The sequence below is a fragment of the Kogia breviceps genome, chromosome 15, assembly GCF_026419965.1.
Source record: "Kogia breviceps isolate mKogBre1 chromosome 15, mKogBre1 haplotype 1, whole genome shotgun sequence".
Lineage (NCBI taxonomy): Eukaryota > Metazoa > Chordata > Mammalia > Artiodactyla > Physeteridae > Kogia > Kogia breviceps.
Window position 1 is genome coordinate 65,586,096 of NC_081324.1, and position 21,908 is coordinate 65,608,003.

General features: G+C 45.2%; 1 protein-coding gene across 1 annotated transcript in view; it reads right to left on the minus strand.

Annotated features, from left to right (window-relative positions):
- Positions 1 to 3,303: 3,303 nt before the first annotated feature.
- The window catches only part of LOC131742173 (sodium/glucose cotransporter 1-like), a 90,635-nt gene continuing 72,030 nt past the window's right edge, over positions 3,304 to 21,908 (minus strand). Inside the window, 5 exon segments of the mRNA XM_067014669.1 lie at positions 3,304 to 3,599; positions 5,942 to 6,035; positions 8,211 to 8,335; positions 8,338 to 8,408; positions 10,743 to 10,925. Of these exon segments, the coding sequence (XP_066870770.1) occupies positions 3,304 to 3,599; positions 5,942 to 6,035; positions 8,211 to 8,335; positions 8,338 to 8,408; positions 10,743 to 10,925 (769 nt within the window).

The window sequence follows — 21,908 nt, forward strand, 5'->3', positions numbered from 1 at the left end:
ACCTGACATCTCTGTTTGCTCTCCTGCACAATCTCATCTGCCTGACTTGGGCTTCCTCTACCAGGTTCACTTCTTAGCAAGGCTGGCCCACTGTTTTCTCTCCCCTCAGTCTGAGTCTCTAGCGCCAGCCTCTCTGCTGTGTTCTGAACCTTCCATCCAACTTAATACTTACCCTTAAATGTCTCCAGGCAAAAATTAATACCAGTCCTTTACAAACTAATTTAAAAAAATAGAAGAGGAGGGGACAATTCCCAATTCATTCCATGAAGACAGTATTACCCTGATACCCAAACCAGACAAAGACCTCATAAAGAAAGAAAACTATAGACCTCTATGAATATAGACACAAGAACTCAACCAAATATTAGCAAACCAAATCCAGCCACATAAGAAAATCATTATACACCATGACCAACTGTAATTTATCCCAGGAATGCAAGGTTGGTTTAACATGTGAAAATGAATCAATGTAACATGTAAATAAAGAACAGAAACCAGGGCTTCCCTGGTGGCGCAGTGGTTGAGAATCCACCTGTTGATGCAGGGGACACGGGTTCGTGCCCTGGTCCGGGAAGATCCCACATGTCATGGAGTGGCTGGGCCTGTGAGCCATGGCCACTGAGCCTGCGCATCCGGAGCCTGTGCTCTGCAATGGGAGAGGCCACAACAGTGAGAGGCCCGCATACCGGAAAAAAAAAAAAAAAAAAAAGAACAGAAACCACATGATCATCTTAACAGATGCAAAAAAAGCACTTGACAAAATCTAACACCCATTCATAAAAAAACCCCAAACTAAAACAAAATCAAAAACTCTCAGCAAAATAGGAAAGAGCGGCATTTCCTAAACATGAAAACATCTGTAAAAACACCGCTAATATCATACTCAACGATGAGAAGACTGGATGCTTTCCCTCTAAGATCAGGAACAAGACAAGGATGTCTGCGCTCACTACTTCTACTTGACATTGTACTGGAGGTTTTAGCCAGGGCAGTTTAGGCAAGATAATGAAATAAAAGGCATCCAGGTTGGAAAGAAAGAAGTACGCTATTTATACTTGCACACTACATGATTTTATATATGAAAAATCCCAAGGAAGACACTTAAAAAATATTAGAACTAATAAACGAGTTCAGCAAAGTTGCAGGATTTTCTGTACATGAGCAATAAACAATCTGAAAATGCAATTAAGAAAAGGGATAGGGGACTAAGAGGTAGAAACTCTTATGTATAAAATAAATAAGCTACAAGGATATATTGTACAATAGGAAATATAACCAATATTTTAAAATAACTATAAATGGAGTATGATCTTTTAAAATTGTGAATCACTATGTTTTACACCTGTAACTTATCTAATATTGTACATCAACTATATCTCAATTAGAAAAAAACAGCTCATTTACAGTAGCATCAAAAAGAATAAAATACCCAGGAATCAATTTAACAAAAGAAGTGCAAAACTTGAGTGCTGAAAACAAAACACTATTGAAAGAAATTAGAAGACCTAAATAAATGAAAGGACATCCCATGTTCATGAAGCAGAGGACTTAACATTGTCAAGACGGCAATAAGTATCTTCATGCAACTCAAACTCCACATGTCCCAAATGGTGCTCCACTTTTCTCCTGCACCTGCTCTCTTCCAGTGTGGCCTGTCTTTGGAATTGGTACACCCTTTGCCCACATGATCAAGACAGAGAGTCACTCCTGGGCCCTCCCTCCAGAAGTCTAGTACTCGAGTCCTGTTACTTCTAATTGCTGGCTTCTGTTGATGCTGTTCCCTTGTCTTTTCTTTTTTGCTGCTAACTTGCCTGGATTCCTCTAATAGCCTCCTGGTGGGTGTTCCTGCTGCCCTTTCATCTTCCAGCAGCAGCCAGCAAATCTGATCCCACCCCTTCCTGGCTGAAGCTCCCAGGGACTCAGGATCCCCAAGCATCTGAGGCCTGCAGGTCCAGCCCCTGCCCACCCTGCCCTCCTCACCTCCCCACCTCCCACAGTTCTGCACTCCAGCCTCCTCACACCCGTGCCTCACCCTGTCTTCCCACATGTTGTCTCTCTGTTATCCAGCTAGCTGACCTCCCGCTTCAGTCATGGGAGGCCTCCTCTCTGCGGGTGCTCCTGCCATGTGCACGCGCACAGAGGGCCCATTTACTCGGTCCTCTGGTTGAGCTCAGTCTCCTCCTCTGTGAAATGTGGTTGATTCTGGTCCTTCCACATGGGGTGGCTCCATGGCTTGAACATGATGATAACCTGGGCAGGGAAATAGCGGGACACACTAGGTGTTGGCCATCACTGCTTGTGTCTCATTGTCTACTTCCCTAAACCATGAGCTCTGTCCATGACTGCTTCCCAGCAGTGCTGGCACATAGTAAGCACTCAAAAATGTCAGCTGAAAGACTAAACGAGGGATGGGGGGGCTGGTCCCGACTGCACCTTAAGAGTGTGACTTTTGCAATGCTGGGTGGGCCTCCCCCAAATCACTTCAAGCCATCTGAAACTTTTTCTAAAGACCCAAATCATTTACTTTGGTCTAAGAAGAAGGAAGAGGAAGGGCTTAGGGAGCCTCTCCAGAGACACAGCCCAGGAGTGATCTATACTTGACAGCTAAAGGGGATCCAGCCCCTGGGCCCAACTCCCAGTAGCAGGCAGACTGGGAGGAACTGGGAAGAGCTCAACAAGGAGGGAAGTCTCCACCTGCCCTCCAGGGGTGCAGCCAGACAGAGCTGAACCACAGGGAGGCCTGGTCCTCAGGCAGAGACCACCACAGCCCCACCATGGATCCAGGCAGGAGCCAGCGTTTCCATCCACAGCAGCTTTGGTGCCAGCTGGCCTGTGTGGTCATCGGCAGTAGGCACAGTCCCTTGTGGGTGGGACCCTTGGAGCGAGGAGGAGCATCTTTGCCAGCAGCCATACCTTTACAAAGGAGGAGAGAACACAGCAAACGGAGGTGGGTATAGGAAGGAAATGGTGACAGTAAACACAAGCAAAACCCTCAAATATAATCTAGAGACAAAAAGCCAAAATTAAATTTAAAGTGAAAGCCAGTGTTTGTGCAGTGGAGCCATCTGGAGAGAATGACTCATCGCACAGAGGACAGACGTGCTCATCTTCGGTCTCTGCCCTCACCAGTGGGCTTCGCCGCCCATCAGCCTGCAGCGTTGACGCTGCGGGCGCGTTTTCATCAGTGTGATCCTTGGTCCACGTCCATGGGCCTCCCCATAGGAAACATTTCCTCCCCTTGACGATGAGGGCGTTTGCAAGAGGCAGTGGTTCGCCCGCTCCCTAGACGTCCCCGCAGGCTGCCTAGGAGAAGCAGAAGTGGCAGAGCACTGTGAGTGACACCAAGAGGAACCCGCAGGCGCTGGGTACTTTTCTCCAGTGGGACATCTCTGGCATGTCTTGGAGCTTTGTTCCTTCCAGCATGTCACGCTTCTCTGTCCCTTCAGAAGTGGCACTGTGCTGTGTCCCTTCCGTGTCACCACACTGCATCTTCTGCACGACTGCCTCTTCCGGGGTGAGTCTGGGGCCTGGCAGTGGCTCCAGGCCGGAGAATACGTCCCAGGCCTTCCAGAGGCAGCTCCTGGCCTCCTCAAATACGTCTGGAACAGAGGGAATAGGCACAGGTCAGGAGGCTAAGAGGCCACACACAGGAGGGGGGGTCTTTGTAGGGCTCACATCTCAGCGGCAAGGCTGGCAGGAAGCCCAACAGACTGGCTCTAATGTGGAGAACAATCCTCAGCCGCTGCTGCAGAACACTTCCCACCACCCTCAGAGACACGGAGGGGGGACTCGGGGCGTGGCCTTGGCCATGCTTGCTTGCACTGACAGAGCCTTCAGCCAGCCCAGAACCCAGGCTGTCACGGGGCAGGCCCTCCCCGCTGGGCTCTGGAGGGCCCACCCCTCCCATCTCTGGCACACGCCCAGCACAGCTCTGTAGGTCTAGGGCAAGTGGCTGCTCCTCCTCTGATGGAAGAAGCCCCAATTGCTCTGCTCTCCCCAGCAACCTTGGGGAGTGTCTTCTCCAGGTAGGTACCAGTCTCACAGCCTGGCACAAAGTAAGGCCCTCTGGGCCCTTGAAAGGGGAATCACTGGTGTTTTCTCCAGGAACAGGGGAAGTCTAGGAATTATGGGCAAGTTTCTATTCACATTTCTGGACCAAATCAGTGAAATGTCTCACTCTGGGGCTTAAATATCCCTCCGGTGTCTGGTAGTGCAGCCCACGCTGGCTGCTCCCAGGCCTGCTCAGGCGCGGGTCAGCACCACGGCCAGCTCCGCACACACGTGAGCCCAGCCGGTCTGGGAATGGATCCCTCTTTGATGATAAGACAAGCACACCTCGGTCCGAGAAGTGTGCGCTGTGACCTGTTCTATGTCTCATCCCCTTGGGCAGCCACCACGCCAGCTGTGTGTCCTGAGGCTGGGGCAGCACCAGGGATGGCGGAACCCGTCAGCCAGTGACGGAGGGGCCTGTGTTACAGGGGAGGTGCTGCCACCAGAGGACCCCAGAGACGCAGATAACTGCTGTGGTGCTGAGAGGTCCTGAGCGGCACATGCTGGCCCTGTCTCTCGGCCTCTCAGATGTCCGGGTCAGCACACCATCACGCAGCTGCCAGGCCCAAAAAGGTTTCTGTATATCAACGGCGACTGATCATGTAAACACAGCCCAAGGGCTGTATGACGGGAGGTGGGACAGACCAGTGGCCAAGAGCACATGCTTTGGAGTCAGACTGCCTGTGTTCAAATCCCAGCTCCGCCATTGCCTGGTTATCTTTGAAGTCCTGGGCCGACTACTTAAATGTTTGGTTCCTCAGTTCCCCCATCTCTGAAATGGGGATGATAATTGTACCTGTCACACATAGGCATACTTTGCACAGTGCTTGGCACATCCCAAATGGGCAAAAAGTGTGAGCCACTGTCATCATGGCATCCACCCATGATTGTGGACGAGGGAGAAGAGAAGCTGGGAGGTGCCCCCAGAACAAGCCCCTGGCACACATGGCCCGCAACGGGCAGTTCCTCTGTCCCTGAGGGAGAGCAATCCTGGGACCCCTGTACCCTCCAGGGGCACAGGGCAGCCTGGCTCAGGAGAGGCCACTCCCCTGCCCTGCAGGTGTCAGGAGAGGGTCCCAGGCCCCTCTAGGCTCTGGACGTTCCTGGCAGGAGTGGAGAGGGGGCCCCAGAACACTGCCTCTCCCCAGGCAGGCTTTCCCTCCCTCCCTCCCCCAAACTCACAGTCCCCCCAGACTCTCTGCCCCAGACTCAGCGCTAATCTCGTTAGCCCTTTATCCCTGTTTGCGTCAGGGCCTCAAGAGGTGCAGGTCGCCCTCTCTGGGGCCCCCGCACTCCGCCTCTGACCCCATCTGCTGAGAGCTTTCCTCTGGGCCTTCTGGGGCCTCCAGGCCCAAGCCTCTCCCGGAACTCTCTCTTCTTGCCCCAGTGAAATCTGGCTGTCCCTGGTGGTGTCCCCCAGGGCCCTCTTGGGTGGGGCTGCTCCCTCCTCCTTGCAGAGGCTCCCGCCCACTTCCCAGAATCCCTCTGGGTTTGAATCCCTGTGTGAGGCTCTGTGACCCGCTGTCCCTCCCCTGTCCCCAGTGCCTCCTCCCCTCCTGCTGAGGCACAATGTGATCAGTGTGGCTCGGTGGATCCCTCCCACCCCGGCTGAAACGCTCCTAGATCACCAGACACTTCTGTTTCTCTGCCCCTCACGGACCCTTCCTTTCTCCCCCGGCACCTGCTAATGCCTCCCATCTGGATCTCTCTGGCCCGGACCGCCACACGGGTGTCCGAAAGGCATCTCACCCTCGACAAACACCCACAAAGCATCTTTGGGAAAATGAAAGACGGGGCCTCTGCCTGGAAGCATTTCTGGGAGTGGAGACAGTAGGGGTGGGGGAAGGGAGCAGCACAGGCCTCTCTGCTGGCTTTGGGTCTCCCTTCTCACCTGGCTGTGCCTGCGGTGCGGGGCTCTTCCCTTGTGTGTCTTTGTCCAGATCGACCCTTTCCTCTTGGCTGTTCCATAAACTCCAACGGTGCAGCTGTGGGGAGAGCAAGCGCATGTCACCATCCAGGACCCTGTCACACATGCCTTATGGTGCCATGGCTCACAGCAGGCACCAGGGTCTCGAGGGACTGAAAAGGGTTGTTAGACTCCAACAAGGGACAGAAGGAACGCAGGGTGTGGAAAGCAAGGCGCCTGGGAACCCTGGATTTCAGTGCTGGCTCTGGTCCCGTGTGGTTGTGAGGCTGCCCAAAGGTGACCTCAATGTCTTGGGCTTGATGGTAGGGTAAGAGGCAACACGCTCAGGGCTTCTTCCAGTAACTGAGGGTCTAGGAAGCTGTGCCCTTCAGGGTAGGAGATGCTGCTCATCACTCCGGTCTGCTGCTTCTGGTGGATGGGCCTGCAGGGTAGACCTGGGAACTGCTTTCCTTCCAGGAGCCCCTCCTGGCTGTCAGAGATGAGCACTCACGCAGCCCAGAGGAGGCCTGACCTGGTTCACCTGGGGTACCCGGATGACCTGGTTCCTAGCCAAGCTTAGTCATTCAAGCTCAGCAAGGCATTTGCAGATGCAGAAGGGGAGCATCCCTTCCCTTCTAGTCTGTTATTTTGTTCTCTTCCTGAAAACACATATGGAGACTTTGGGAAGTAAAATCCAGCCAATTGCTATCGCTTTTATTTTTTGTTGTTGTTGTTGCTTTTTTTGAGGGTTGGGGTCAGCAGAAGCACAAGTAAGCGAACATTTCCACCAAGTCTCTCCCGGAGCAGGCTTTAATCTATTATACCAGCTTCGGTATATTTGAATCTCAGCACCACCACCCCTCCCACTCCCCCAAACATAGCAGGGATGTGACTGAGCAGCCCCTCCAAGCCCTGCCTCTCGGACTAAGACATCAGTAATGAACCTGCTGCCGTGTCAGTGACAGAGCCCGGGTTTAGCCTTGAGTTGCTTCCTGGTGATGCTGTACGTCTGCATTTGCCTTCCCAATTACACGACGAGCCCTGTGGACCAGGCCGCCGGGCAGGAAGAACATGGGATCAAGCGTGGTCCCGCTTCCCCTGGTAGCGTCCAGTGTGCAGCACATAGACACTGACCCAAAAGCACGGTTCCCCCTTTGCCTCCCTCCCCTCCTCTCCAGAGCACCTGTGCTGCTGGGCAGGAAAAGCACTCAAGCACGTGGCTGCCTGAGAAGCGGGCAAGACCAAAACATTGATAATAAAAGAGCAGCAGAAAAGAAGTCAGACAAGTCGACCATTAAGACCCTGAGAGACAGGAGCTTGGGTCCAGCACCCACGGCTTCTCCACGTGCCGGGAGCAGGGCAGGGGACGTGTGGCGGGCGAGCTGTCCTGGGCACTCCTGGCCGTCCTCCCCACTTGCTCCATCCCAATCCCACGGGGCTCTGTGTGCAAGAGAGGAATGGGTCAAAAGGAACTATTGAGTAGAAAGGTGGTCAGAAGGGAGGTGGCCTTCCAAGTTCTCAGCTCTCACCCAGACCCCAGGGCACACGGGTCTCACAGACCCGCCTCCCTTCTGAGCTCCTCCTGCCCTCACCTCGGACACCTAGGACCCTCCCTGCTGCTCTCCGGCTCATCCAAGACCCTGTCCTGCTAAGCCTCCTGGCCATGCCCATGTGGGTGATGCGATGGAGTCTGGTCAGGCCCAGTCCTGCTGCTGGCTAGTTTTGGTGTCATGGACAAGTGACTTGGCTTCTGTGAGCCCAGGCTTTTTATATTCCAACTGGGGTGACTGACACCTGCCTCCTGGGAGGGGGGAAGTGGCCGGGCAAGAAGAATGAGGCGTACCCAGCCACCAGCCACAGCACTGCCAGGATTACTGTCCCCCCTCCTGCTGGCTTAATCCCTTCTGGGTGGGTGGCAGCCGGGACTGCCCTGATTACATTAATTCACGCTGAGGTTAGCAACTTCAGCACTTCAAGGAAATGCTGTATTTTAAAAACCAAACTTCTCATTCTCAGTGAATACTTAATTGGAGGACTGTTGGAAAGCTTTTTAGTTTAGTTTTTAAGGCAAGGAGGTTATTCGCCTATTTCTGACCCAACCGTCACCCCACAACCCCCAGCACCCCCTCCACCCGCTTTCAAAAAGAATGCAGGAATTCAGCCACTTTTCTCCAAAGCTGGCAGAGCCAACTTGTGGTTCACAGGGACACTGGGACTGCGGTAGACCCCGGAGCATCCTCACGGCAGCACTTACATGTTTATCCGGAATCGGGTCTGTGAACAAGGAGATCCCCAGGATGGTGAAAAGACTGATGGTGAAGAGGATGACGGCAAAGTAGAGGTAGTGCACGCCACAGATGATCTGAGGGCACTTGTCGAGCAGCTCCAGGCCCCGTAGGCAAACTCGGACACCATGTGGCAGAAGCCAGTCAGAAGTCCAGCAGTCAACCCCCTAGAAGGCACCCTGCCAAAGGAGGAGTCTCGAGAATCGCCTGGGAGGAAGACGGGGGATGAGGCAAGCCATCCTCAGCCTCGCCTCCTGACCAGTCTAAACTGGTCAGCTAAACTCAACATAACAAGGGCTTCACATGCCTTGCAAAAGCAGAGTCTTAGCACTGTGAGGAGATTACATCTTCTTGGGCTGAACACAGACCGGAGACGCGTGGACACTCTCTTAGGTCAATCAGAGAACTTAGGAAATACTGGAGACAGTTTTAAGTTAGACGGTGAAGACACATCTCAACCATGTGTCCAAAGAGACCTCAGTCTTGCCTGTTGCTGCAGGGGCACCTCCATCGCCCTGGCAGCTCAGGCAGAAACCGCAGGAAACATCCCTGGCCCCTTTCCTTCCATTCTGCCCTACCACCAATCCATCAGCAAATTGTCCCATCGTCTCCACAGCGACCACCTCAATCCCGACCTACCACCTTCTCTCACACAGGTGGAATCCATACCTGGTCTCCTGTTCACCCGCTGTCCAAGAAGCCGGAGTGATCTCTTCAAAGCATGGATTAGGGAGTGCCCTGACTCTGCTGAAGACCACCGTGGCTTCTCATGGCTGCCCTCAGAAGCAAGTCTCAGCTGCTCGAGCTGACCTCACCTGGCTCCGCCCTCTCCCCTGGTCAGTCTACTCTAGCCACTAAGCATGACCTCTTCCTGCATGTCAGGCCTGCCCACTGTGCTCTTGGCCAGGCCTTTGTACTTGTCCTTCTTTCTGCTTGGTTCTCTCTCTAGATCTTGGTGTTTCTGGCTCATCCTTCAGGATTCAGGTTCGAGGTCACTTTCTTAGGAGAAATCTTATCCCACTACCTTGGCTAATGTCCTTGTGCTCCCCCTGCCCCTAGCACCTACCCTGCTAGCCTCCATGATCCTTTTTGACTTTTAAACAGCACTACACCACTCTCAGAAATCTTATCTGCTCATTGGGTATCATCCGTCTCCTCCACCTGGACAGTCCACTGTTTAAGAGTGAGCACTTTATCTTGGTGCTAGAGCTGCATCTGGAGCCTGTCTCAGGTGTGGCTGGATGTTGGAGGAGGTAGAGCATACAGTATGTGGGAAGCATCTTGGAGAAAGAGCTGAAACCAAAGGCCAGGTGCGGTCCACAGGACCTATTTATTGAAGGAGGCGTGCAGAAAAGGGAAGATCTAGAAACAGACGGGCAGCAGAAGCCAGATGAGGGTGGGAGAGAAGGCCTGGAGAAGTTCTCTAGGTCAAAGAAGGTAGCCACAATATGCTGTAACCTTGGACCAGGGGTAGCTGGAGAGCCACTGACAAGATCCCCAGTTTCCCTTGGTGACAGGCCCCAGTACTACAAGGGTGGTGACCATCACCGGTAGGAGGCAGGTTCTCCTGACTGCCTGCTCCTCTGCCCATGCCCTTCCCAAGAGAGCACAGACAAGAGCATCTCCAGAGCCCAGCAGCCCCCCACCCCATTCTTGGTGCTCAATTGAGTCCTGGTGAGCTAGGCAGAGCAAGAAGTACTAGCAGATTGGTCTGGAGGATTGAACACCTGACACGGGCCTGCAGGAAGCACCAGCCAGATGGAGGTGGACAAAGATATTCACGGCAAAGTAAAGAGTCCATGGGAATGAAGAGGGGCCAGAAAAGGCACGAGACAGGCAATCAGCACTGCAAGTGGTTAGCAGTGGCTGGGGCCTAGGGACTGTGTATGGAGAGGGCGAGGGCTGAGAGGCAGGCAGGAGCCAGGTCACAGAGGCACCATGCTCAGGAACTCGTGCAAGGCCCAGCTGCTCAGTGCTGTTAGGAGAAACAGGTCAAGATGTGACTCAAATAATGAATGAAAATATTCTGGCAAACTGTACTTTCAGTTTTACTGATGAAATGATCAAACCATTAATTGGGATCTTTATTTAGTTTTAAGTGTGGCTGGAGGAGATGGTCTTCATGCAGGGAAGGTGGTAGGAGCTCATGACTGAACATCCCCCTGTGAGTTTGAAATCTCTGAGCAGGAAAATCCATGCACAGAGGCAACAGAAGAATATCTTCCTGTGGCTAGATAAGCATACAGGAGGATCCCACACACTGTGCACCATCTATGGCGTGGTTGAAAGTGGATTACATTGCAAAGGGAAGAAAACAAATCAGAGCTTGCCTTTCCCCTGCATGCATGAGGGAACTCAGACCAAAGCTGCCCAGGAGTAATTAATCTCTCAGAAAGCAAATGATGCAACGGTGTCAACTCCTGAAGCACAAGAGACCCTCTCAGGGCAACTTTTGCAAAGATAGGTATGATGTGAAGGCAAGCTCTCACACTGTGCCATGCCAACTCCCACCTATCTGCTCAGTGATTCTCTTGCAAAATATGGCAAGCAGGAAGATGGCAGCAATGGGCGGCGTCAGGTAACTTAAAACTGCTTGCATGTATTCAAATAGTTGTTCCCTGTGTGCCATTTGTATAGCAGGGACCCATGCAATGGAGACAGCAAGTAAGATTATAACAAAAAACCTGTAAGTTAAACCAAAAGTCAATGGCAATTTCATGAGTTTTTTACCTGCCAATAAAATATCTACAAACTATAAACTATTAGCTAGTCTTAATTATTCCTTAGGTTAAATTCAGGTGCCCATTCATAAGTGTGGCAGAGGAGATAGCCATACCCCTGAACACTAATAGGACCATAGGGCTGCAGGCAAAAACACTTCAACTCCTGGACAAATAAAACTGAGGGTCCATTTGCCTGTTACTGGATCATGGGTAGATTTTCATCACACTTGGAGACTGTGTTGGGATGGTCATGCTTAAAATATATAATACCTGGAAAATATAAATTTCTTCAGGGGTAACATATTTCTAAAGATTTCAGATGGATTAGTACAGCACCTGATTTTAAAGATTTGTGTAAACTCCCTTTAAACCCTTGGTTGTGCATGTGGGGAAGAATTGCCAAATAGTCCACCAACAAGCAACTGTTGGAAGGCAGAAAAAGCTGAGCAAAGATTTCATTGCCTGCCTATAGCAGGGGAGACAGAAATTGGAGTTTGAATCTCATCAAGTTAGAGGGACTAGGTAACCACCTCAGGCTTTTCACTGAAACCGCTGAATGTCCATGACTTAGACGCAGAGACTATTTCCCAGGACTAAGAACTTGCTATAAGACTAGAGCAAAACTGAAACAGAATCACCCTAACAAAGTATAAAAACCAGGCCTCCACGACTTTAAGGGGATCAACTAGTAATTTACCTGCATGCTTGAACAAAAACCAATATTCTTCAGAGGAACATGATCCAGAATTTCTATAATGTATTATTTACAATGTTCAATATATAAGAAAATTTTCTAGGCATGTGGAGAAGTAAGAAAATGTAACCCATAGTCAAGAAAAAAGCAATCAATAGAAACTGACCCCAAGATAGCTCAGGTATTAAAATAAGCAGACAAGGACTTCAAAGAAACTACTGTAGTTATGTTAAAGGACTTAAAGGAAATTATAGTTATAAGTGAACAGATGCGAAATCATGACAGAAAACTGGATACTAGAAAAAATTTAAAAAGGAACCAAATAGAAATTCCAGAACTGAAATTCTGGTTCAAAATACGAAACAGAAAATTCACAGGTTGGCTTTAACAGTAGATTGGAAATGGCAGGAGAAAGGGGCAATAAACCTAAAGGGAGATTGATAGAACTCTAAACTGAAGAAAACAGAGAAAAAAATTTTTAAATAAAGAGAGCCTCAATGATCTGTGGAACAATATCAAAAGAGCAAATATGTGTGTAAGTAGAGTCACAGAAAAAGAGATGAGGGATGCAGAAGACAAATATGCAAAGAAATATGGTCAAAAATTTCCCATATTTGGTGAAAACCATTAATTTACAGATTCAGTAGTGCAGAAAAGCCCAATCAGTGCACCATAACAAAACTGCTGAAAACCAGAAATGAAGAGAAAATCTTGAAAGCCCAGGAAAAAAGACATATTACATACAGAGAGCAGTACTATGAATTATAGATGACTTCTCAGCAGAAACTAGAGGACAGAAGAGAATGGAAGAGCATACTTTAAAGTGGTAAAAGAAAAATACTGTCAACTCAGAATTCTACATCCAGCAAAAGTATCCTTCAAAAATAAAAATGAGGGCTTCCCTGGTGGCACAGTGGTTAAGAATCTGCCTGCTAACGCAGGTGACACGGGTTCGAGCCCTGGTCCGGGAAGATCCCATATGCCACAGAGCAACTAAACCCATGTGCCACAACTACTGAGCCTGCACTCTAGAGCCTGTGAGCCACAATTACTGAGCCTGTGTGCCACAACTACTGAAGCCTGCGCACCTAGAGCCCATGCTCCACAACAAGAGAAGCCACCACAGTGAGAAGCCTGTGTACCTCGCCACAACTAGAGAAAGCCTGCGTGCAGCAACGAAGACCCAACACACCCAAAAATAAATAAATAAAATAAATTAAAATTTTAAAAATAAAGATGAAAGAAAAACATTTTCCAATAAACAAAAACTGAGAGAGTCTGTTACTAACAGACCTGCATTATAAGACATACTGAAATTCTTCAGGGTGAAGGGAAATAACACAGATGGAAACTTGAACCTAAAAGAAGGAATGATGAGCACAAAAAAGTAAAATATAAGATGCTACATATATATTTTTTCTTATTTTATTTTCTTTAAAAGGCAGTTGACTGCTTAAGGCAAAAAAGTATATCACTATCACTGTATTCTGGGGTTAATAATGGATGTAGATGTAAAATATATGACAACTATAACATGAATGATGAAAGGGGAAAATGACATATACTGTTGCAAGGTACTTACATTTTACATAAAATGTACATTAATTTTAAGTACACTAATATAGGTTAATAATGCCTATTATAATGCCTAGAACAACAAAAAGAAATTAAAATAGAAAAACTATTTCCAGCCATATTAATGATTACACTAAATGCAAGTGAACTCAAATTATAAAGACAGAGGTTGTCAGATTAGATTAAAAAAATAAAGATACAACTATATGTGCTCTACAAGGGACTCATTTTAAATATACTTACAGGTTGAAAGTAAAAGATGTTATAAACCCTAAGCATAAGAAAGCTGGTGTGATCTATAACAGTAATGAAGTAAATCTCAAGACAAGAAGTATTATCAGAGATAAAAAGGGACATTTCATAATGATGAAAACATTAATTCCTCAGGAAACCATAACAAGCATAAGGGCACCTAATCCCAGAACTTGAATATATAAGAGGTAAAAAAACCCTGAAAGAACTACAAGACAGAAACAGACAACTACATAATCCTAGATGAAGCTTTTAATACCTCCTCTGTGTATATAATATTCACAATATATATAATATATATAACAGAGGAACTAAACAAAAATTAAGAATACAAAAGTATCAATAAATTTCAAAAGATTAAAATCCCATAGAGTATGTTTTTGGATCACAGTGGGAGTAAATTAGAAATCAAACAATAAAATAGTTAGGAAAGTACTAAATACTTGGAAATCCAACAGCACACTTCTAAATAATCTATGAACACAGAAAAAAATCACAAGGAAATTAGGGAATATTTTGAACTGATTAAAAATAAAGACACAACGTATCAAAATTTGTGGGATGCAGCTAAAGCAGAGCTTAAAGGGAAATTTATAGTTTTAAGTAGTAATTGTAAAAAATAAGAAAGGTTTTTGTTTGTTTGTTTGTTTGTTTGTGGTATGCGGGCCTCTCACTCTTGTGGCCTCTCCCGTTGCGGAGCACAGGCTCCAGACGCACAGGCTCAGCGGCCAGGGCTCACGGACCCAGCTGCTCCGTGGTATGTGGGATCTTCCCGGACTGGGGCACGAACCCGCATTCCCTGCATCGGCAGGCGGATTCTCAACCACTGCGCCACCAGGGAAGCCCACAAGAAAGGTTTTAAACCAGTGATATGAATTTCCAATTTAAGAAGCTTAAAAAAAAAAAAAAGAAAAGCAGAGTAAATCCAAAGTAAATAGAAAAAAGGAAACAAATAGAATTCAATGGGGGAAAAAACCAGAGGAATCAACAAACCCCAAAGTTAGTTCTTTGGAAAAATTATTAAAATTGATAAACCCCTAGGCAAGTTCACTCAAGAGGAAAAGACCCCCCCTCACGCCCACATATTACCATTACTAGAGATCCTACAGATACTGAAAGGATAAGGTAAAATTTGGGGAGGTGCTTGGAGCCATGGCAGTGAGGATGCTCCTGAATATTCTGCTCACTGTTACAGCAGGAATTGGTGCTCACTGGTACACCACACTAGGTGGAATACTTTAATTGGATGATTTAGCTCGAGGAGTCTGATCACCAGTTATCATGGAGCCTGGCAAGATGGCTTCTCCTAAGAGCATGCCAAAAGATGCACAGATGATGGCACAAATCCTGACTGATGTGGGGATTACAGAATATGAGCCAAAAGTTATAAATCAGATGTTGGTATTTGCATTCTGATACGTAAACACAATTCTACATGATGCAAAAATTTATTTATGACATGCTAAGAAAGCTACTGTTGATGCACATGATATGTGATTGGCAATCTGGTGTCACGCTGACCACTTTTAAAAAATAAAAGCTTTATTGTTTCACCTTTTGCATTCAGATACACAGTCCATCTGAAATAGATTTTTGTGTAAAGGGAGTTAGTCAATATTCTTTTTATCAGGAATAGCCAAATTACCCAGTATCATTCCTTCTCCCCTTACCACCTTCCCCACTGCACTGTACTGTAATCTTTGTCATGAATTAGATGACTGTATACCTGTGTGCCGTTTTTGGTATTCTGTTCCATTAATTTGTCTACCCCTGCAATAAAACCACACTGTCTAATTAGTATCACTTCACAACAGATATTGGTATCTGTTAGCATGAATCCTCCAGCTTTGTTCATCTTCAAGAACAGCCTTGGATATTCTCTGCTCTTCACATTTCTATATTACTTTTAGAACTCGTTTGTCAATTTTTACATGCACACAAAAAAGTTACTGCATTTTGACTGGGATTACTCTGAGCATGTAGAATAATGTGGGGAGAACAAACATTATCATTATTGAATCTTCTAATTCACAGATATGGTATATTCCTGCTATACTTAGGTCTCATTAATTTCTCTCAACAATGCTTTGTAATTTTCAGCAATTTTCTCATATCTTTTGTGAGATTTATTCCTAGGTATCTGATATGGTTTAATGACACTACAAATGGTAATATGTATAATGTGTAAAATATGATTAATTCTTGTATTTGATCTTTTAACAGTCTTGTTAAATTCACTTTAAAATTTTAAGTTTGTCTATGAAGTCTTTCATGACAATTTCATTTCTTCCCTTTCTATCCTTATGACATTTGTTTCCTTTTTTCACCTTTTTGCAGAGTAGCACCTCCAGTACAATGCTGAAGAAAAGTGGCTTTAGTGGATGGAAGTGTCTAGTTCCCAATCTCAGGGGAAAAGATTTTCAAATATAAACATTAAGTATGATAAATGCTATAGGTTTTAAAGAATATGTATGTTTAAAAGTCAGAATAAAGAAGATCTTTTAAATTCTCTAATTTGCTAAAAAATAGGTATTAAAATTTTGAATGATTTTTATCTATTAAGATGACTATATAATTTTCTCCTGTTTTCAGTTAAGGTGGTCAAGTACATTGATTGATTTTTGAATAAAAAAACTATGCTTGCATTCCTGGAATAAACTCCAGATGGTCATGGTGCATTATTCTATGTTGCTGGACCTGGTTTGCTAATATTTTGTTAAAATTTTCTGCATCTATGTTCATATTTGCATGGTATGTATTTTCTCATGTTTTCTTTAAGCCTTCCTCAATCTTAAAGATGTCTCTCTTCAAATAAAGTTTCAGGATACAAAACTAACATACAAAAATCAGTAGTGTTTCTTTATACTAACAATGAATTATCTGAAAAAAATAAAGAAAACAATCCCATTTATGATAGCATCAAAAACAATAAAATACTTAGGATAAATTTAACCAAGGAGATAAAAGGTCTCTACAGGGCTTCCCTGGTGGCGCAGTGGTTGAGAGTCCGCCTGTCAATGCAGGGGACACGGGTTCGTGCCCCGGTCCGGGAGGATCCCACATGCCGCGGAGCGGCTGGGCCCGTGAGCCATGGCCACTGAGCCTGCACGTCCAGATCCTGTGCTCCGCAACAGGAGAGGCCACAACAGTGACAGCTCCGCGTACCGCAAAAAAAAAAAAAAAAAAAAAAAAAAGGTCTCTACATTGAAAACTATAAGACACTGATAAAATAAATTGAAGAAAACACAAATAAATAGAAAGATATCTTGTGTTCATGGATCAGATGAATTAATATTGTTAAAATGTCCACACTACCCAAAGCCATCTATAGATTCAATGCAACCCTTATCAAATTTCCAAAGGAATCTTTTACAGAATTAGAAAAAAATAATCCTAAAATTCATCTGGAACCACGAAAGATCCTGAATAGCCAAAGCAACCCTAAGAAAGAAGAACAAATCTGGATGCATCACACATACTGATTTTGAACTATATTACAAAGCTACAGTAATCAAAACAGTATGGTACTGGCATAAAAACAGACACATAAACCAATGGAACAGAATCTAGAGCCCAGAAATAAAGCCATACATATATGGTCAACTAATATTTGACAAGGGAGCCAAGAAAACTCAATGAAGAAAAGACAGTCTTTTCAATAAATAGTGCTGGGAAAATAGAACGTTCATATGCAAAAGGATGAAACCAGACCCTATCTTAATGCCACTCAAAATGAATTAAAGATTTAAATATAAGACCTGAAACCATAAAACTCCTAGAATAAAATATAGGGGATAAGCTCCTTGACATTGGTCTTGGTAATGATTTTTTTTGGATATGACACCAAAATCCCAAGCAACAGAAGCAAAAATAATCAAGTGAGGGCTTCCCTGGTGGCACAGTGGTTAAGAATCTGCCTGCCAATGCAGGGGACACGGGTTCAAGCCCTGGTCCGGGAAGATCCCACATGCCGTGGAGCAACTAAACCTGTGCACCACAACTACTGAGCCTGCACTCTAGAGCCCATGAGCCCCAACTACTGAAGCCCGTGTGCCACAACTACTGAAGCCCATATGCCTAGAGCCTGTGCTCTGCAACAAGAGAAGCCACCACAGTGAGAAGCCCACACACTGCAATAAAGAGTAGCCCCCACTCTCAGCATCTAGAGAAAACCCGCATGCAAGCGAAGACAAAATGTGGCCAAAAAAAAAGTTAAATAAAATGAATAAACAAATAAATTTATTAAAAAATAAATAAACAAGTGAGACAACATCAAACTGAAAAGCTTCCACACAGTCAAAGAAACAATCAACAAAATGAAAAGGCAACCTACAGAATGGGAGAAAATATTTGCAAACCACACATCTGTTGAAGGGTTGGTAGTTCCTTAGCTGTCTAAGGAACTCAGAGAACTTTAATAACAACAATAACAACAACAACATAATAATAGAATTTTAAAAATGGACAAAGGGCCTGATAGACATTTTTCCAAAGAAGATATTCAAATGGCCAATAGGTACATGAAAAGGTGCTCAACATCACTAATCAGGGAAATGCAAATCAAAATCAAAATGAGATACCATTTCATACCTGTTAGAATGGCTATCATCAAAAAGACAAGAGATAACAAGTGCTGGTGAGGATATGGAGAAAAGGGAACCCTTGTGCACTGTTGGTGGGAGTGTAAACTGGTGTGGCCACTGTGGAAAACAGTATGAAGGTTCCTCAAGAAACTGAAAACAGAACTACCACATGATTCAGCAATTCCACTTCTGGGTACATATCCAAAGGAAAAAAGATCACTATCTTGAAGAGACCTCTGCACCCTTTACACTATTTATAATAGCCAAGACATAGAAACAACCAAAGTGTTCATTAACACATGAATGGTTAAAGAAGATGTGGTACATATACACACTGGAATATTGTTCGGCCACAAAAAAGAAAGAAATCCTCCCTTTTGTGACAACCTTTAGGTCATTATACTAAGTGAAATAAGTCTGACAGAGAAAGACAAGTATTGTATGGTCTCACTTATATGTAGAATCTAAAAAAACCCTGAATTCATAGAAGAAGAGAGCAGACTGGGGATGGGTGTCGGGGGAATGGGTGAAGGTGGTCAAAAGGTACAAACTTCCAGTCAAAAGATAAATAGGTTCTGGGGACATAAGGTACAGCATGGTAACTGTAGTTAACAACACAGGATTGTGTATTTGTACGTTGTATATTTGAAAGTTGCTTAGAGAGTAAATTTTTTTTTAAGAGAGTAAATCTTTTTTTTTTTTTTTTTTTGCTGTACGCGGGCCTCTCACTATTGTGGCCTCTCCTGTTGCGGAGCACAGGCTCTGGACGCGCAGGCTCAGTGGCCATGGCTCACGGGCCCAGGCGCTCCGCAGCATGTGGGATCTTCCCAGATTGGGGCATGAACCCGCGTCCCCTGCATCGGCAGGCAGACTCTCAACCACTGCGCCACCAGGGAAGCCCAGAGAGTAAATCTTAAAAGTTCTTTTCACAAGAAAAAAAAAAACCTAACTATGTGAGGTGATAGATGTCAACTAAACTTGTGGTGATCATTTCACAATATATACATATATTGAATCATTATTGTACACCTTAAACTTATACAATGTTGTATGTCAATGTTATCCCAACAAAACTGGAAAAGAAAGAAGGTGTCTCTTCTACGTAGATTACAGTTGGTTAAAAAAAAAAAGTTCTGACAATCTTCACCTTTTAACTCAGCTACTTAGTCTTCCTATCTCTGTTTCATGAAATTACTGATATATTTGGAGCCATCCTATTGTTTTCCAGTTAACCTACCTTTCACATTCTTTTTATTCTTTTGACTTATTAGTTATTCCATATTTTACTTGTTAAACATTTTTGAACTGTTTTTATATTGTTTAGTCTAGAGACTACATGCATCCTTGACATATCACAGTCTGGTACAAGTTTTGACTTTTACCACGTCCCAAATAGCAAGAGAACTTGAGAATACTTAAGCTCCATTTAGCCCCTTCTCATTCTCTCTGGGATTACTGGCATATGTTTGCCTCCATATGTTGTTAATCCCATAGACATTTTTTCTTATTTATGTCAACGCTCACTCACTTCTATTTCCCACATACTTACCCTTTCTGGTGCTCTTCATCCTTCTCTGAAGGTCAATTCTTCCATCTGGATAATTTTCCTGCAGCCTAAAGAACGTGCTTTAGTATTTATCGTGAAATTCTTTTGTAATAAATTCTCTCAACCTGCATTTATCTGAAAACCTGTTTGTTTCACCTTCACTCTGGAGGCTATTTTGATGGGTATTGAATTCCAGGTAGGCAGTTTTTATAGCACTTGAAGATGTCACTCTACTGCCTCCTGGCTTTTACAGTTTCTGTTGAAACTTCTACTATCAGTCTCTCTGTTGCTCTTTTGAAGGTGATGTGATTTACTTTCTTCTGGCTGCTCAAAAGATCTTCTCTAATCTCCAGTCTCCAGCAGTTTCACTATCATGTGGCCTGGGTATGGTCTCCTTTGTATTTATCCTGCCTGTGATTTGCAGAATTTCTTGAATCTCTGGATAGTTGTCCAGATATTTGGGACATTCTTGGCCATTATCTTCTCAAAATTGCTTCTACAGTTACATATATATATATACACACACATATATATAAATGTGTGTATATATATATATAATTTCCAATTACATATATATTATTCTTCTGTGTTCCACAAGTATCTTCCTTTTCTCCTGTGTGCTTTAGTTTGGATATTGTTGACTAATCCATTTTCAAGCCACTAACTGTGTCTTCTGCTACAGTCAATCAGTTGCTAACAAATTCATTGAGTTCTTAATTTCAGATATTTAGTTTTCAATTCTAGACCTTATTTTTATAAATTCTAATTCTCTGGAAGAATTCCCAATTATTTTCATCTATTTTATAAACCTTTCCCTCTATTTTCTTGTACCTATTAATCAAGGTTATTTCAAAGTCCTTGTCTGCTAACTTCACCTGTGGATCTAATTTTTTTTTTAAACATCTTTATTGGAGTATAATTGCTTTACAATGTTGTGTTAGTTTCTGCTGTATAACAAAGTGAATCAGCTATATGTATACATATATCCCCATTCCCCTCCCTCTTGTACCTTCCTCCTACCCTCCCTATCCCACCCCTCTAGGTGGTCACAAAGCACCAGGCTGTTCTCCCTTTGCTATGCAGCTGCTTCCCACTAGCTATCTATTTTACATTTGGTAGTATATATGTCAGTGCTGCTCTCTCATTTCGTCTCAGCTCACCTTTCCCCCTCCCTGTGTCCTCAAGTCCATCCTCTACATCTGCGTCTTTATTCCTGTCCTGCTCCTAGGTTAATCAGAACCATTTTTTAAAAAGATTCCATATATATGTGTTAGCATACGGTATTTGTTTTTTTCTTTCTGACTTACTTCACTCTGTATGACAGACTCTAGGTCCATCCACCTCACTACAAATAACTCAGTTTTGTTTCTTTTTATGGCTGAGTAATATTCCATTGTATATATATGTGCCACATCTTCATCCATTCATCTGTTCATGGACACTTAGGTTGCTTCCATGCCCTGGCTATATAAATAGTGGTGCAATGAACGTTGTGGTACACATCCCTTTTTGAATTATAGTTTTCTCAGGGTATATGCCCAGCAGTGAGATTGCTGGGTCATATGGTAGTTCTATTTTTAGTTTTTTAAGGACATCCATACTGTTATCCGTAGTGGCTGTATTAATTTACATTCCCACCAACAGTGCAAGAGGGTTCCCTTTTCTCCACACCCTCTTCAGCATTTATTGTTTGTAGATTTTTTTTTTTTTTTTGTGGTACGCGGGCCTCTCACTGTTGTGGCCTCTCCCATTGCGGAGCACAGGCTCCGGACGCGCAGGCTCAGCGGCCATGGCTCATGGGCCCAGCTGCTCTGCGGCATGTGGGATCTTCCCGGACCGGGGCACGAACCTGCGTCCCCTGCATCGGCAGGTGGATTCTCAACCACTGCGCCACCAGGGAAGCCCTGTTTGTAGATTTTTTGATGATGGCCATTCTGACCCATGTGAGGTGATACCTCATTGTGGTTTGTTTTTTTAAAAAATAAATTTATTTATTTATTTATTTTGACTATGTTGGGTCATTTCTGTGTGAGGGCTTTCTTTATGCGGCGAGCGGGGGCCCCTCTTCATTGCGGTGCGTGGGCCTCTCACTGTCGCGGCCTCTCTTGTTGCAGAGCACAGGCTCCAGACGTGCAGGCTCAGTAGTTGTGGCTCATGGGCCCAGTTGCTCCGTGGCATGTGGGATCTTCCCAGACCAGGGCTTGAACCCGCGTCCCCTGCATTGGCAGGCAGATTCGCAACCACTGCGCCACCAGGGAAGCCCCTCATTGTGGTTTTGATTTGCATTTCTCTAA